General features: G+C 41.0%; 1 protein-coding gene across 1 annotated transcript in view; it reads left to right on the plus strand.

Moving 5' to 3' along the window:
- The window catches only part of neurl1b (neuralized E3 ubiquitin protein ligase 1B), a 70,515-nt gene extending 59,794 nt beyond the window's left edge, over nt 1–10,721 (plus strand). Inside the window, exon 5 of the mRNA XM_085995330.1 lies at nt 3,961–10,721. Coding sequence (XP_085851456.1) covers nt 3,961–4,205 — 245 coding nt within the window. The 3' untranslated portion in view covers nt 4,206–10,721. The remainder of the gene's footprint in view (nt 1–3,960) is intronic.
- Nucleotides 10,722–14,974: the final 4,253 nt, after the last annotated feature.

The following is a 14,974-nucleotide window of genomic DNA, read 5'->3' on the forward strand; positions in this document are numbered from 1 at the left end:
GTGGACAACAGCTCCCTCTAAAATTCCACAGGTGACCTCAAGTGTACTGTAATATCCTTCGCTTACTGTTAGGATCTTGCTGGCAAACTCTTGTGCAGTTATTGTACTCAGAAATAACTCCAACACATGGGGATTTAAACAGCTGGTATTTCATTCACACCCAAGCACATAACAGCGTCCAAAACTCAGAATGCCATTGCACATGCTTAGACACCCATGATTGTGTATGTGCTGTGCCACTCTGAATAGGCACAGGCATGTCAATTTCATTTAATTATTGGCTCCAGTCTCTCGGTCCTAGTGGAGTGGGTTGTTGGGCCCTCACTCAAATTCAGTTGCTTTATATTGCCTGCAGAAATTGCATTTAATCAAAGAAGTATAGAAGAGCCTTCAAGCCTTCCTTTTTTGGCAAAATGGGATTGATTCCAGAGCAATCAGTACACCCTGTTGTGTATTGGGATGAATTCTGTAACAAATTGGTAGTAAAACAGTACTAGTCACACTCCACTACATTTCTTTGTATATTTTTAATAGACTGATTTACGAAATTCTTATGGGCACTGAAAAACCTTAAATCAGCAAAGTTTATATGGAGAGAGAGAAAAAAATACCAATTTATATCAGCTCAGAGCAGAATGTTCTAGTCTAAAGTTTCATATGTTTAACCATATAAACCATATAAATTTTAAAAGCATTGCACATGAATGTTTGCAGTAAACGTGCTATAACAAAAGTAGGTAAAGTACGGATTACCAAAGTACCACAAACTGCAGAAAATCTGTCATTTATAACTGAAAGCACTTATGAAACAGCTGTTCAGTTTCACAATATTTATCATCGGTAACTGACATTGCTAATAAATTTAAATTCTGCACAAGGACGATTCTCCAGTGGACAATTCTTGATTCCAGTCAGCAAAGTACAAAAACCTATATTTGTACAACCGGAGAGTCCTGTTGTATGTTACTGTGTCATGAATAAGGTTCATAGACTATTCTTTATTTAAACAGAAATAGACACAGAGGCCAAAGGACATGCTCAATGTCATGGGAACTTTACAACAGATTATAATAATGCCAAAGTGAATTTCCTGAAGGATAGCAGGTTAAGAGGAGTTCATTGAATGATGGAGAGAAGAGGCATGAGCGCCATCTAAAGGATTGTCTGCAGTGCATTTTCTTTATTGTCATCTCAGCCTTTACTCCCAGTTATTTTTAGAAGAATTCTCCATCTTATTGATTTAAGATCGATACACTTTGTATAACTTTTACTATAAGGTAATCCCGACTGTGTGTTGCAGCGTTTTCTCTGACCGCGATGACGTGATTGCATTCCATCATATCGAACCCATTGCATAACTATAGATATTGGCCCTGAATTTCCGGTCAGAGGCTTCCCGCAGGGAAATGCCACCGATCTGCAAATAAAATGCCCGCGTACCTGGTGGTCCGGGAGGTACGGAGACTCGCGGTTCTGGGGACTCTCCGGGTACCTGCGGGAAGAGGCCCACGTATCCCAGGGGTGCAGGCAGTTTGCAAGCGCCCCTGGGATCACGTGGGCCAGCCCAAAGAAGGAAATCCCCATTAATACTTTTGGGGATTCCGTATGGACGGAAACCCCATAAGCATGACTGGGAATACCCAAACAAATATATCTACGCACCAAATAAATTTAAAAAATACATATTTAAAATTAATTTAAATGCCTTTTAATTAAATATTTAAAACAAAAATCTAATTTAAAAAATAACTTTACATTTTTTAAAGGGGCTAAAAATATCCTTACCTTATTGCACAGGTTTTTTAATGTTTAAATGATTGGAAAAAAAATATTTTTATGTTCATTTAAAGTCTTAAGCTGGTAAAAGCAGGCCTTACACCTGCTTTTACCAGGTGTAAGAATTTCACGGGCATTCGCTGGGCAGAAGTTGGGCAAATAGCCCAACTCTATCTGCGGATGCCCTTTTCCTGGGGATTCTTGACAGATCGCAGGTTCCGTGTTTTCGTGCATGCGCTTTGCATGCCTAAACAGAGAACTTGCACGGCCCTTACGGGCGCGTATGCACCCGTAGGGGCCGCAAATTACAGGCCATTGAAACTGAATTTTATAGCAGATCAAAAAACAAGAAAGTAGTGAGTCAGTGCGCCTACAAACCAAACAGCATGATTGACTGCAAAACAGCCAGAGTTCTCAGCCTGGAAAATATGTGTGCCTTATTTTTTTAACTCATTTTTAAATTCAGGATGCTGATCAACCAGCTGAACTGCAGCACTGCTTTTTATTCAGCTGTGATGAAGTACTTGAGCAGCCAGAATGACTCAAACCTCCATCCTTCCCAGGTCCATCCCTCCTGAGTGTATGATGCTGCAGGTAGAACTTTCCAAAGATTATAGACAGAGAAAAATTGCTGCTAAATGTAGAAAAATGTTTTATCAGGAGTGAAATACCAGTGTTTATGTAGGACATTGCTGGCCTTGGATTAATATGTATGTGTGTAGCACATTATTTTGTATAACATGTACCAGTTCCTTTCTTTCTCCCTTTGTTCTGTCTAACTTTTTGCATCAGACAGAATTACACTGTCTAGATGATAGGACAGTGTGTAATCAAGCACAGTTAGTGCTTTCTATCCAAGGTGAAGCACCACAGTGGACATCTGTCATTGCCGCCATTCAAAAGTAGTCTTCCTTTCAGAAAATAGAGTAATACATGAGCTTTTGCACACTGGTACATTCTTCTACTCTTCTTCAGTTATTCTTGGGTAGTAGAACTATAAGTTATTCACAAAATATTTCAGTGTTTTAGGAGGGTGTCTGACAGAATACAAGGCTATAACACAGAATACAAGGCTATAACACAGAATACAAGGTTATAACATTTAAGTCTTGGCTTCTACTAAAGTTGTTCTCGTCTTTCAATCGTTATGAAAGACTTGATCCAGCTGGCCTGGTTCATTAAGTAATTGATGGGATATCTTTTATTAGCCTAACATAGAAATTAAAATAGACAGATGTTCAGCATGTCCCAGGTATGTTCATTTTAAACATTTGTTCAATAAGATACAAATCATTGCATCTCATCAATTATTTTTCAATCCTGCTAGTTCCTTTTTCCCATAAAACCTTCAAGTGGATTCTACCAGAAGTCAGTTCCTAATACACAATTGAGAAGATTACCTCACACAGTAAAATGCCATTCTTAAACCTATTACTATAATGTAGCAAATTGTTATGAACAGTTACTGTACATTGGCCTAAACTTACAGGACAAGTTCCTGCACTAATTGGCTTTTGCTCATTTCTTCCTCATTGAAGTATTTGTTGATAACTACCATAGTGTGTATTGTTAATTTCATAAATATTTGCATCATTCCTGGGTGAGGAATGACATTTGGCAGCGCAATGTAATATTGTCAAAGAAAAAAGGCACGAACACTTTCAAAATGGCACCATGTACAGCCCAGAAACAAAAGTGGAACAGGAGCCATAACCAGGCAACCGCGGATATAGCAACAATCACTAGATATTTTAAGTCAGCTGCACATATAGAATTTTAAAACATTCGTTAAGTAGAGGAAGGCAACTTAACTAATTTAATGGTCCTATATGAAGACATTTTTATGTTAACAAATGATTAAGGAGTGAAACAACTTGAATGAGCTGTAAATATATGACAGCTTTTTGCATTTTTGAAAGTGTAGTCCCTCAACACTGTCCTGTTTTAGAACTGTAAGACGATGTGCTGCAGTTGTGTAACATGGAAGACATTCAAGATTAATCTTATCGCCTATTTATAATGCCAATGAGAATGTAAGAATTTCTTACTGCTGTCATAAATGCTGGTGAACTCCCTTTTTGTTCTGCATCATACACTGCATACTCAGGATGCAGCTTTTAAGTGCTATTTTGTTATATGGTAGTTTAGGGTATCAACTGATGATGTTTTTCCTGTTTCCCACAGTGACTGCGCCCAGCTCTCCACTGAGCCCTCAGTTCTCCCCGTCTTTCTCTCCACCTGAACCCCAGAATAGCAAAAACGGAGAGTGTGCCGTCTGCTTCGACAGTGAGGTCGACACAGTTATTTACACCTGTGGACATATGTGTCTCTGCTACGACTGCGGTCTTAAGCTGAAGAAACAGATCAATGCCTGCTGCCCCATCTGCAGGCGAGTTATAAAGGATGTCATTAAGATATACCGTCCATGAGATACTTGGCTCCTATAAGGACTATTTCTCAATCCACACTATAGTTTTTTTTTAAAGTGTAGCGTTTTTATAGATAAGGAAAGCTTCTATTGCTCACTCTGATTTCAGTTATACACATTCAAAAAGTGTGGCTGTACTCTTATTCATTCAACTTATTTTCTCTATCTCTTATTCTTCTTCCCCCTCTCTGTCCCTATTCCTGTTGCCAGTCACCTGCAGACAGGAAACTGGGCTGGCTGCACACCTCTCCATCTGTGGCAACAATGCCACCCCATGATTGACCAACAAGTGGTAGAACTCAAGTGGAGAAATTTGGGCACCATCTAGCAGCCAGACTGAGCACTGATTAAATTGACCTACCTAAGATTCAGCAGTTCCAATGAAGAGTAACCTTCTTCTGATTTACTTTTCTGCTCTGTGATCACTACAAGAACAAATATTAATCATCAACACAGACCAATTAATTTGAGAAAGAAATGTATTTTGCCATAATTATCACCATGTCTCATGATCACATCTACCACAATATCCCTAATGACTAATTGTAAGCCAGTTATTTTCCACAAACAGTTACCTGTTGGTCTGCAGAGGTCAGTGATGTGTCTTTCCCCAGGTGTTCTCCGCAAAATTAATATTTATCGTGTTTGCTTCATGCACAACAGCCTGCAAATTTGTTTAGAGAGAGCTCAATTGCCACATTCAATTGAAACATCTTGTATGCCTTCAAAGTACATTTTAAATTTAATCAAAGAGAACATACACATTTCTAACAGATTAATTAATATCTAATTTCCGTTCTGTTGTGGATATTACATGCATGCCAAAATTAATAGTTCACCAGTGGTGATGTGCCCCCAAATTGAGATTTATTCTGTTTTAAGTTTTCTAAAACATCAAGCAGTGACTTTTACTGAAGGAATTGGGGAGTTTGATGTGACTAAAGTTGCAGTATCCCTTTTCGGCAAAAACTCAAGATTAACAGTACAATCTATGCTATGTAACAATTACCATAACCCAGTTCTTTTTTTTAAAGAAACCTTGTTTTATTATTTGTTTAGAAATTGGCCTTTTTTTCTTGCACCTAATGATCAGGACATTTCATGAGTTTTGGATCATTGTCAGCTGGTCCTACAGTTGCAGGCCCTTGTAAGAAGGACTTGAGATTCTCAATTTGCCTTCCCTGATGGAGATCTGCCTCCCAGTGATCCATGGGTCAAGACATGGAAGAGTTCATTTCATGGAAATGGAAGAAAATGGAAAGAGTCAAGGGCAGGGGAAGGAAGGCACCCAAGGGAAGCCTGGCTCCATTAAGCAAAGTTTTAATTGATTCATGCATTTCAGAGCCTTGGCTAACATGCCAGCAAAGAGATATTGCAACTTGGCTTTAACAGGTATGAAGATTTATGCTGGATTTTTTTCTGTGGTGATTCAAAGCTACAGGTGCCTTACATAGGAAGGTGATGCACTTTTTCTGATTCCCCGTGAACTTTAACTGCCACTATTATAGATCCACTGATTAATGGCAAAGTAGTTTTATAGGACTCACGTGACAACCACTAAAATATTTTCCTTTTGATAATGGAGTGAAAATTGTATGTAACACAAATGTATTTAATAGCTTGCCTAATTTGCTGACTTTGTACAAAAAAATAGTATCTAGTTTTGTTAGCTTATTGTTTCAATATTGAAGATGATGGCGCATACCATAAACTTCAACAGACACTTTGTACAAATTTTGCCTGCAATATATAGTGTAAGCATTATCATTTCTGTTTTTTGCACTTAATTTAAATGTTTTTTTTGTTGTCCAAGGTTTGTGATTCTGTGTGTGTGTGTGTGTGTGTGTGTGTGTCTGTGTGCCTGCACTGTGAATGAAAAGATTAGTAGATCAGTTACAAAAGAGGGAATGAGACCGAAACATGAAATTAAAGGGCGAGTATCCCTTTTACTGAGGCCTGACTGGACTGCCATCGAGAACTGGCAAAACTCTTCTCTAAATAGCTGGTTCCAACATTTGGTAACATGTTCTTTTAAGGAGATATGAACAAGTATACAATAAATCTTTGAATAATTTATCACATTGAAATTAGGATTTAAATATGTAACTAAATTGACTTAATACTCACAGCTAGTTTCATTTGGTTTTGTTTTCTCCTCACTTTATAATTCCTCAGTTCCATCTCAGCATCCTTTATCCATTATTACTTTCAACACTGCTGGTGTAACTATCTTGGTTGTTTGTTCAGTTCAGGTTCGGTGCATCTTTCCATTATAGGCTCTGCTTATTTATGTGTGTACATAGACTATTCATATTGTAAAGCTACTGATTCCGTCCTAATGTACTCACCTGTTAAATGCTTCCTATATCTCAGAGTTTTGACTTGCCAATAAACAAAGGAGTCTTGCGCCCCATTCAGGCTATATTCATACGTCAATTATCTTACCCCAGTGCATGAGGAAATCTACATCCAGTACGAACAAACATCTGCCTAAAAGTAGAAGCAGATAATGAGACATATCTCATTGAGGTGTTGGCACTCTTTGGGAAATGCAGTAAAACTTTGCCCCAGTAATTTGGGTTTAGTGTAAACAATGGACACTGATAGAAAGTCAAGAAACAGAGAATATTACAATGACATCACCACCATATAGCGAGTGTGTGCATTATTTTTATTTGCTTTATTTAAAGAAATAAAGACAGAACATGCATTTAAATAGTCCCTTTCACGGCCTCGGGACGTCCCAAAGTGCTTCACAGCCTATGAAGTATTTTGAAGTGTAGTCATTGTGGCAATGTAGGGCAACATGTCAATTTGAGCAAAGTTCCACAAACAGCAGTGAGATAAATGACCAGATAATCTGTTTTTGGTGGTGTTGGTTGAGGGATAAGTATTGGCCAGGTCACCAAAAGAAATCCCCTGCTCTTCTTCAAATAGTGCCATGGGATATTTTACGTCTACCTGAGAGGGAAAATTGAACCTTGGTTTAACACCTCATCTAAAAGATGGTACCTCCAATAATACTGCACTGACGTGTTGGTCTAGATTGTGTTCAAGCCTCTGACGTTGAGCATCTGTTTTCCTGCAGATTTCACCTGCATCTAAATATTTTTATTTATCCTTTTTTTTCTTCACTCCAATTTTCTTCCCACTTCTTCTGAAGGCACTGACTCATGCTGGTTTACAGTTCCATAAGTGACGCCATCCATCCATCAGAACATCACTTAAATGACCATTCTTCATACTGTGTGAGCCAAAGGAGCAAGTGTCAGGCTATGTGATCATCAAAGCGTTACAGCTAAGCCCAATCCTGACTTCTTTCCAAATCTATACACGTGCATTTTCCAGGAGAGTAATTAGCCCAGTTTCCAGCTCCCTACCCTGGGATACTGAGATTAATTCTAACACCATTATTGCTGCCCTACAGAGGTCAGTACAGATCAGGGATCTTCCTTGTCTGTATAGCTCACTATCACACAAGGTGGTAATTTATTTCCGGTAAGCCTTTACGGGAGCTACACTTTTAACTATTATTGCTTTTTCATAACCCAGGTTAAAAAATTTCTAACGCAAACTGGTTTTGGAACTTTCTACTTGAAAGCCTTCCTAGGGAGTGTTGATAAACTAGACTTAATGGGATCGGGGGAATTTTTTTTTTAAAACAGGTGGGTTGGGGTCGTTTGGGAAGTTAAAGTGTTAAAATCCCGACCAGAAGCCATCTCCAACCCACCCACTTCCAGTTTTAACGGAGGCGGGATGGGGGGCGAGCAGCCAACCCACTCCCAGGAGGCATGTCGTCCATTTAAATAGTATGATGAGGCTGCCATGCCTCAGATTTAACGTCCATTTTAAATTTAACTGTAGCTGGTCGGGTCTTGCAGGCTTCATGGAACCCACCAGCTAATGGAAGGCAAGAAATGCTGTATCCAGGAGGTAAGTACTTTTACACTTACCTCCTGGATCCAGCGTCCCTGTCTTACCCACCCCCGGCAATCGGAGACCCGCCATGAAGCCGCCCCACCGATCTGCCTCTCCGGCCCCCGATCTGCCGCTCCGGCCCCCGATCTGCCTCTCCGCCTCACCGATCTGCCTCTCCGCCCCACCGATCTGCTGCTCCGGCCCCCGATCTGCCGCTCCGGCCCCCGATCTGCCTCTCCGCCCCACCGATCTGCCTCTCCGCCCCACCGATCTGCCTCTCCGGCCCCCGATCTGCCGCTCCGGCCCCCGATCTGCCGCTCCGGCCCCCGATCTGCCGCTCCGGCCCCCGTTCTGCCTCTCCGGCCCCCGATCTGCCGCTCCGGCCCCCGATCTGCCTCTCCGGCCCCCGATCTGCCTCTCCGGCCCCCGATCTGCCGCTCCGGCCCCCGATCTGCCGCTCCGGCCCCCGATCTGCCGCTCCGGCCCCAGATATTTCCCTGCCGGCTCCCAATCGGTCCCGACCCCCCGCTCCTCCAGCCATCCCCCCGCTCCTCTGGCCCCCACCCCGACTGGCCCCCACGCAATCCATCCCTCCCTCATCTCTGCGGCCTAGTGCCGCAGGCCTGGCTGCGGGTGGGAAACAGAGCATTCCAATGCAAATCAGGCACTGCCTTTAAATTCGGCTGGGCCTGCAGGAAATCTGTTCTTCCGGGTTTGGGCTTCCCGACCGCTTCTGAGCTTCCCCGCTCCCAACCCAGCAAACTATTAAAATTCAGGCCAATATATTCAGTGGCATGGATAGAAACCACCTCTTCATCTGTGACCAGCTAGCACCCTCTTTCTGGGGAGAGCAAGCAGGCCACCCTTAATTGATAGATTGTGCTAATAAGTGTTACCTTCACTTTGTCATGTTATTGTATGAGTTTTGCACTCAACATGTTGCAAGTCTTTTAAGAAATGACCAAAGAGGAGTTAACCTTATCACTTTAGACATGTTAACAGTGTTGCGCAATAGTTACATTTTACACATTACTGGATATATCATGTTAAGAATTACATGATTAGTTTTACTTCAAGGTAACTGCGCTTTCAGGTCATGCTTGTTCATTTTTTCTCAGATTAATGTGTTACCATAAAAAAAGCCAATGTTCCATGTAATTTCTGTAAAACTGCTGCAGTAAAACCTTGTACAGGCCTACAAATAAAGATGACAATGATTGACTTTTGCAGTGCTGCTGTCATCTTTGGACAAGATGCACTTCACATTGTGTGTAAAATTATAAGCTTCAATAAGGTGTAAAGGAATTGGGTGTGCAGTTGATTGGACTATTTTTAAGGCTTTTTAAGCTACATTTATGTTCTCAATCCTCACAAGGTTTTAAACTGTTACACTGCATTTCCACTATCTGCATTTCCACTATCTGCATCGCTCTTTCTTGGCTTGTTTCTGTTTTCGAAAACCATGTAACCTAGTAAAAGAAATCAGTCACTAGCATTAGTTTGATTTGGAAGCAGTTTTAGCATCTATCTTATATCGGCTCAAAAGATAGTGGTCCCGATTTTAACCTCCTCCTGCTGGTGCAATGAAGATTTTGCCTTGTGCAGCAACATTTGGCATTATCACCTGTGGAAACGTTCTATTTATTCCCAGAAGTCGGTTAGCATTAGTAAATTCTCTCGGTGTACGTACCAATATTTTTTTGTATTTATTTAAGAAAAATGCTGCAAAAAGTTAGATGGGTGTTGAGTGAAAACAAATTAGATGAATGTTGGTATACCCTGCCTGGCACTACCAGTGGCCAGTGTTTGTTCTCGTGCGGTAGATTTGACCATGCAGAGCAATAATTTACACACAGATTTTCAGCACCTTAACATCTTAATTGATTGTAAGTTGACTAGATTTACCCACATTTTTGCACTGTCATTGCACCATGTGAAGGTTAAAATGCTGCCCACTGTCTGAGCATATTGTTTATATAGGATCTGGGGGAGATACTTTGTTTCTGTTAACGTGTGTAAGAATGTATTTGTTAACTACGAAAGAGCAAAATATATGGATATTCCCTTTAATAGGGGCGTAATTCTATGAATTCTAATTTTATTTGCCTAATTGAACCTGAAAAACTATGATTTATGATATTTTTATACAAAGCACTAATTAAAAATCAAGCAAAAGTCAGCATAAAATTTGCTCAAAGTAGCTTGATTAATTGAAAATTGAGTTCCTTTAATTTAAAAACAGAAAGTAAATGAAAATGAAACGGCAATGTCTCTCAAAGGGGAGTATCAGACACAAGTTCTTTCCCTCATCCCTTTTTGTTATAGGTTAATTTGATGAAAACACTGCAAATATTATGTTTCTGCTACTTTTTGTAAATTATTTGCCTCAAAATACGTTGTTGATTCTGGTTTTTAATAAATACATACTGTACAGTTTCATGGCAGACTGCTTCACTATGTATACTGGGGTTTTTAAGAAAAAAATGCAGTTTTGTTGCTGTTGTAAACAGTTGCATAATTGTAACATTCCTTTGTTGTGTGACCAAATGCTTCCCATGTTGCTCACATGATCAGGCATATAAAGTCTTTTTGAGACCTATTCTGTGGCATTTAGTTTGTGTGTTATATCTTAACCAATTCATAATAAATTGCTGCTTTCTACCTACCTGAGGTTCTCTAAGTTTTACAGTCCCTTTAAGGTAAGGACTAGTCTGCTTGAATTATTGTTACAGACATCATAAAAAATCCCTTTTGGTAAAAGTTCAGTTTTCACCCGATTTGGATCCTGTGTACTGTCACAAAGATATATAACTGACAAACAAAATGTCTCCTAATTGAGCAGTATCTGCGTGTGAAAGGTGCTTTCTGCATCCAATCCCCACCCCTTTCTAATTATTTATTTAATTAACAATTGATGTATCTTATTCTCACCAGCATTATATCCCTTTAAAATCAGGCTACATAATGTTCAAGTAGCAGTGTTTGTTTCCTAAATGGGACTAGCTATGAATTATAATCAAATTGGCATATATACAATACAGGATTTTGCCAAAAAAAACACACAGAATGAAGAATATAGATGAAAAAAGTGTATTTTGTCACCAATAAGTGGCTCGATTTCACCCAATAATGAGTTGGGTGAGGGGTTCATATATGACGCATATTAAACAATTGTCTTCATTTTCTTCAATTTTCTTGGACATGACATTCAGTTGCCACTCAGCTGATTGCATTCCATTTTCAGCGCTGAGGATTTTTAAATTAGCACCAGGTCTTTGTAAGCTGCCAAATCAGTAGAGGCCAGAGCTAATCAATATTAAGCACATCAATAAATAGGAAATGAGGCCATTGACTCCCATAAATAACTGAGTGGTAACATCGCTGCCAGAGCTGATTGTAAAACAACATGTACAACCAGAAAAAAGTCAAGGAAACCCAGTTTTACTGAGCGGGACCTGTAGCTGATTGAGTTCCTGCCAGTCGAAGGACCAAGAGGGAGGCTTGGAAGCAGATTGCTCAACGTTCAGGCATAATCACCAGAATTAAGATGACCTGGCACCAGTCAAGCAAACATTTGAACAACATATTAGTACTATACCCTCAAATTAATACAAAAGTTGGAGCCTATAATCATTTTGTCTAGTTCATACAAATTAGTGGCCCTAAATTCTCAATTTTGAAATGTAACTCTCCTTAGTGCAATCATATAAACGCACATTGTAAGAAAATGCTGATTTTTGTGCCTTTTTACAATTTTTTTTTTTATCAGTATCATGTGGTTTTAAAAAACGCCCCAGCATATTATTCACATAAATGCAAGAGCACAAATCCAACACACAGAATGAAGATTGCTTACAACAAAAGCAGCAGAGCTACCACCCAAAGCGTTGACACCAGCAAATTGAAAAGTCACCAGACCTGGAGGGAGTTGCAGCGGCTGATGTGAAAGGCCACATAATTCCATACTGAATCTGGTAAGTTATCTTCAGGTACAACTCACATGAAATGTACCAGTAGAAAACACTGTAGATATTAAATCCTGCCAATGCATTCATCAGGCCAGATATGGTACATGAGCTCCTGTCAAAAACCCTGTTCTATTCTCCCCTGATGTGATGTTGTGGGCCATAATGTACACTCCTAAATGATGCCTTCTGTCTAAAAGTGAACCATAAGGACAGCTCTCACTACACAGCACAGAGATTAAAGCAGCTGCTTCACATTTGCCACCTATTGGTCAATCTTGAATTCTGATCATTTTTTAGAACCAATTCTTTTTCTACTGTTACCTCTATCAATTGTTCCATATCCTCCTCTAGTGCACCCAGGTTTCCATGCCTACCATCACTTGTAAAAACTGTTGCAAAATATTTATTTAATATCTCTACCATCTCTTCATCCCCCACAATAAATGCAGGCATTGCCTGCGGTGCCATCGTCCCGTGAATGAATACAAAAAAACTAGATTCCCCCTTCATCTTTGAGTGGTCCTACCTCTTAAAATATTCTTTTACTTTGAATGTGCTTATTGAAGAATATTTTTAAAAATATTATCCAATAGCTTTTTCATATTCTCTGAGTGGATTAATGTGAGGCCCATGCACAGGGGTCCCACAAAGGGGCCTGTGCATATATGGAGTGTAGTATATTGTGATATGTTTTGCCTTATTAATACAGTATGTAAACATTCTCTGGGCCTAGCTCTTCATGCATTTTACTACATATTTGTTTTTACATATCGAAGGGGAATTGTGTGTGTGTGGGGGGTGGAGGTTATGGAGGGCCCCAAATGTTCTTGGTCCCAAGAATTCTAATCTGGCTCTATCCATATTTCTTGTGATCGCTCTGGTATTGTTAGCTCTACCTTTATTATATACTTCCCTTTTAAATTTCAGTTTAGTTTCTCTATCCGCAGGTCTATTTTTTGATGCTTCCATTTTTCGCCTTAGAGGAGCGTATCTATCTTGTACTCTAAGGGGATGATTTTACCAATGGGGGCACGTTGGAGGCGGGACTGCTGCTTGGCGGGTTTCAGTCCCGCCTCCATCAATTTGTGGCCAACCCACGCTATTTTCCCTTGATTGACCTTGTTAAGCCCGCCCAGCAAGTTTAGCAGGCCAATTAAGGGAAAGCCGGTTACAGAGAACGCCAGTGTATGATGTTTCATCTGTCAAAAATTTTTGACATGAATTGTCATCGTTTGACAGCTCTGTGAAGCTGTCAAACACTGACATTCTCTGTAGTTTGATGAGTTCTTGAATTCAAACCTATTTATTTTGCAGAAATTAGGTGGTTGTTGCATTGGAGAATGCAACGGCCATCTGTCATCTCTGCCGCGGAGATGCGAGACTCTCCGCATACCCAACGATTGAAGCCTGCAGGAAGAAACAAAGGTAAGTACACTTTTTCTAACACTTTCCACTTACCTCACCTCTCTACACTTGCACCCATCACTTACCTTCACAATGTACTTTTGGATCCCTGTGACCCCTGCTGACCCACTACTCGCCTCGGTGACCCTGGTGGGGTTCGGAGCCATCCTGCCTCCAAGGAGATGGGACCCGGCGCGGGACGGCTACCCGCCTCCTGGCAAGATGGCACGGAGGCGGGTTGGGCACCTGCCCCCAAATTCTGCCATTTTCCCGGCAGTCCCGCCTCCCCAGGGCTGGCAAGATCGCGCCCTAACTATCTTCTGGGTGATACTGCACTCACCTGGTTCCATTCCTATCTATCTAATTGTAGCCAGAGAATCGCCTGCAACGGCTTGTCTTCCCACTCCTGCATCATTGCCTCTGGTGTCCCCCAAGGATCTATCCTTGGCCCCCTCCTATTTCTCATCTACATGTTGCCCCTTGGCAACATCATCCAAAAATACAGCGTCAGTTTCCACATGTACGCTGACGACACCCAGCTCTACCTCACTGTCACTTCTCTCGACCCCTCCACGGTCTCTAAATTGTCAGACTGCTTGTCCAACATCCAGTTCTGGATGAGCAGAAATTTTCTCCAATTAAATATTGGGAAGACCGAAGCCATTGTTTTCAGTCCCAGCCACAAACTCTGTTCCCTAACCACTGACTCCATCCCTCTCCCTAACACCTGTCTGAGGCTGAACCACACAGTTCGCAAACTTGGTGTCATATCTGACCCTGAAATGAGCTTCCGACCACATATCCGCAGCATAACTAAGATCGCCTACTTCCACCTCCATAACATCGCCCGTCTCCACCCTTGCCTCAGCTCATCCGCCGCTGAAACCCTCATCCATGCCTTTGTTACCTCTAGACTTGACTATTCCAACGCACTCCTGGCTGGCCTCCCACATTCTACCCTATGTAAACTTGAGGTGATCCAAAGCATGGCTGCCCGTGTCATATCTCGCACCAAGTCCTGTTCACCCATCACCCCTTTGCTCACTGACCTACATTATCTCCTGGTTAAGCAACGCCTTGATTTCAAAATTCTCATCCTGTTGCCTAGGCCCTAAGCTCTGGAATTCCCTGCCTAAACCTCTCCGCCTCACTACCTCTCTTTCCTCCTTTAAGACACTCCTTAAATCCTATTTCCTTGACCAAGCTTTTGGTCACCTGCCCTAATTTCTCCTTATGTGGCTCGGTGTCAATTCTTTTGTCTTTTAATACTCCTGTGAAGCACCTTGGGACGTTTTACTACGTTAAAGGCACTATATAAATACAAGTTGTGGTTGTTGCTGCTGATCCATCATCCTGTTTGCTAACAATTCTGTCAGTTAAGTTCTGCTCCCTTCTTATCTCACTAAAATTTGCAATTTTCCAGTCCCACGCTCTTATCTTTGACTATTTATCCCTTTCTATATTTACATTGAGTCTATGT

This window comes from Somniosus microcephalus, chromosome 8 (assembly GCF_052327205.1).
Source record: "Somniosus microcephalus isolate GS21.2 chromosome 8, FLI_Smic_1.0, whole genome shotgun sequence".
Taxonomy (NCBI): domain Eukaryota; kingdom Metazoa; phylum Chordata; class Chondrichthyes; order Squaliformes; family Somniosidae; genus Somniosus; species Somniosus microcephalus.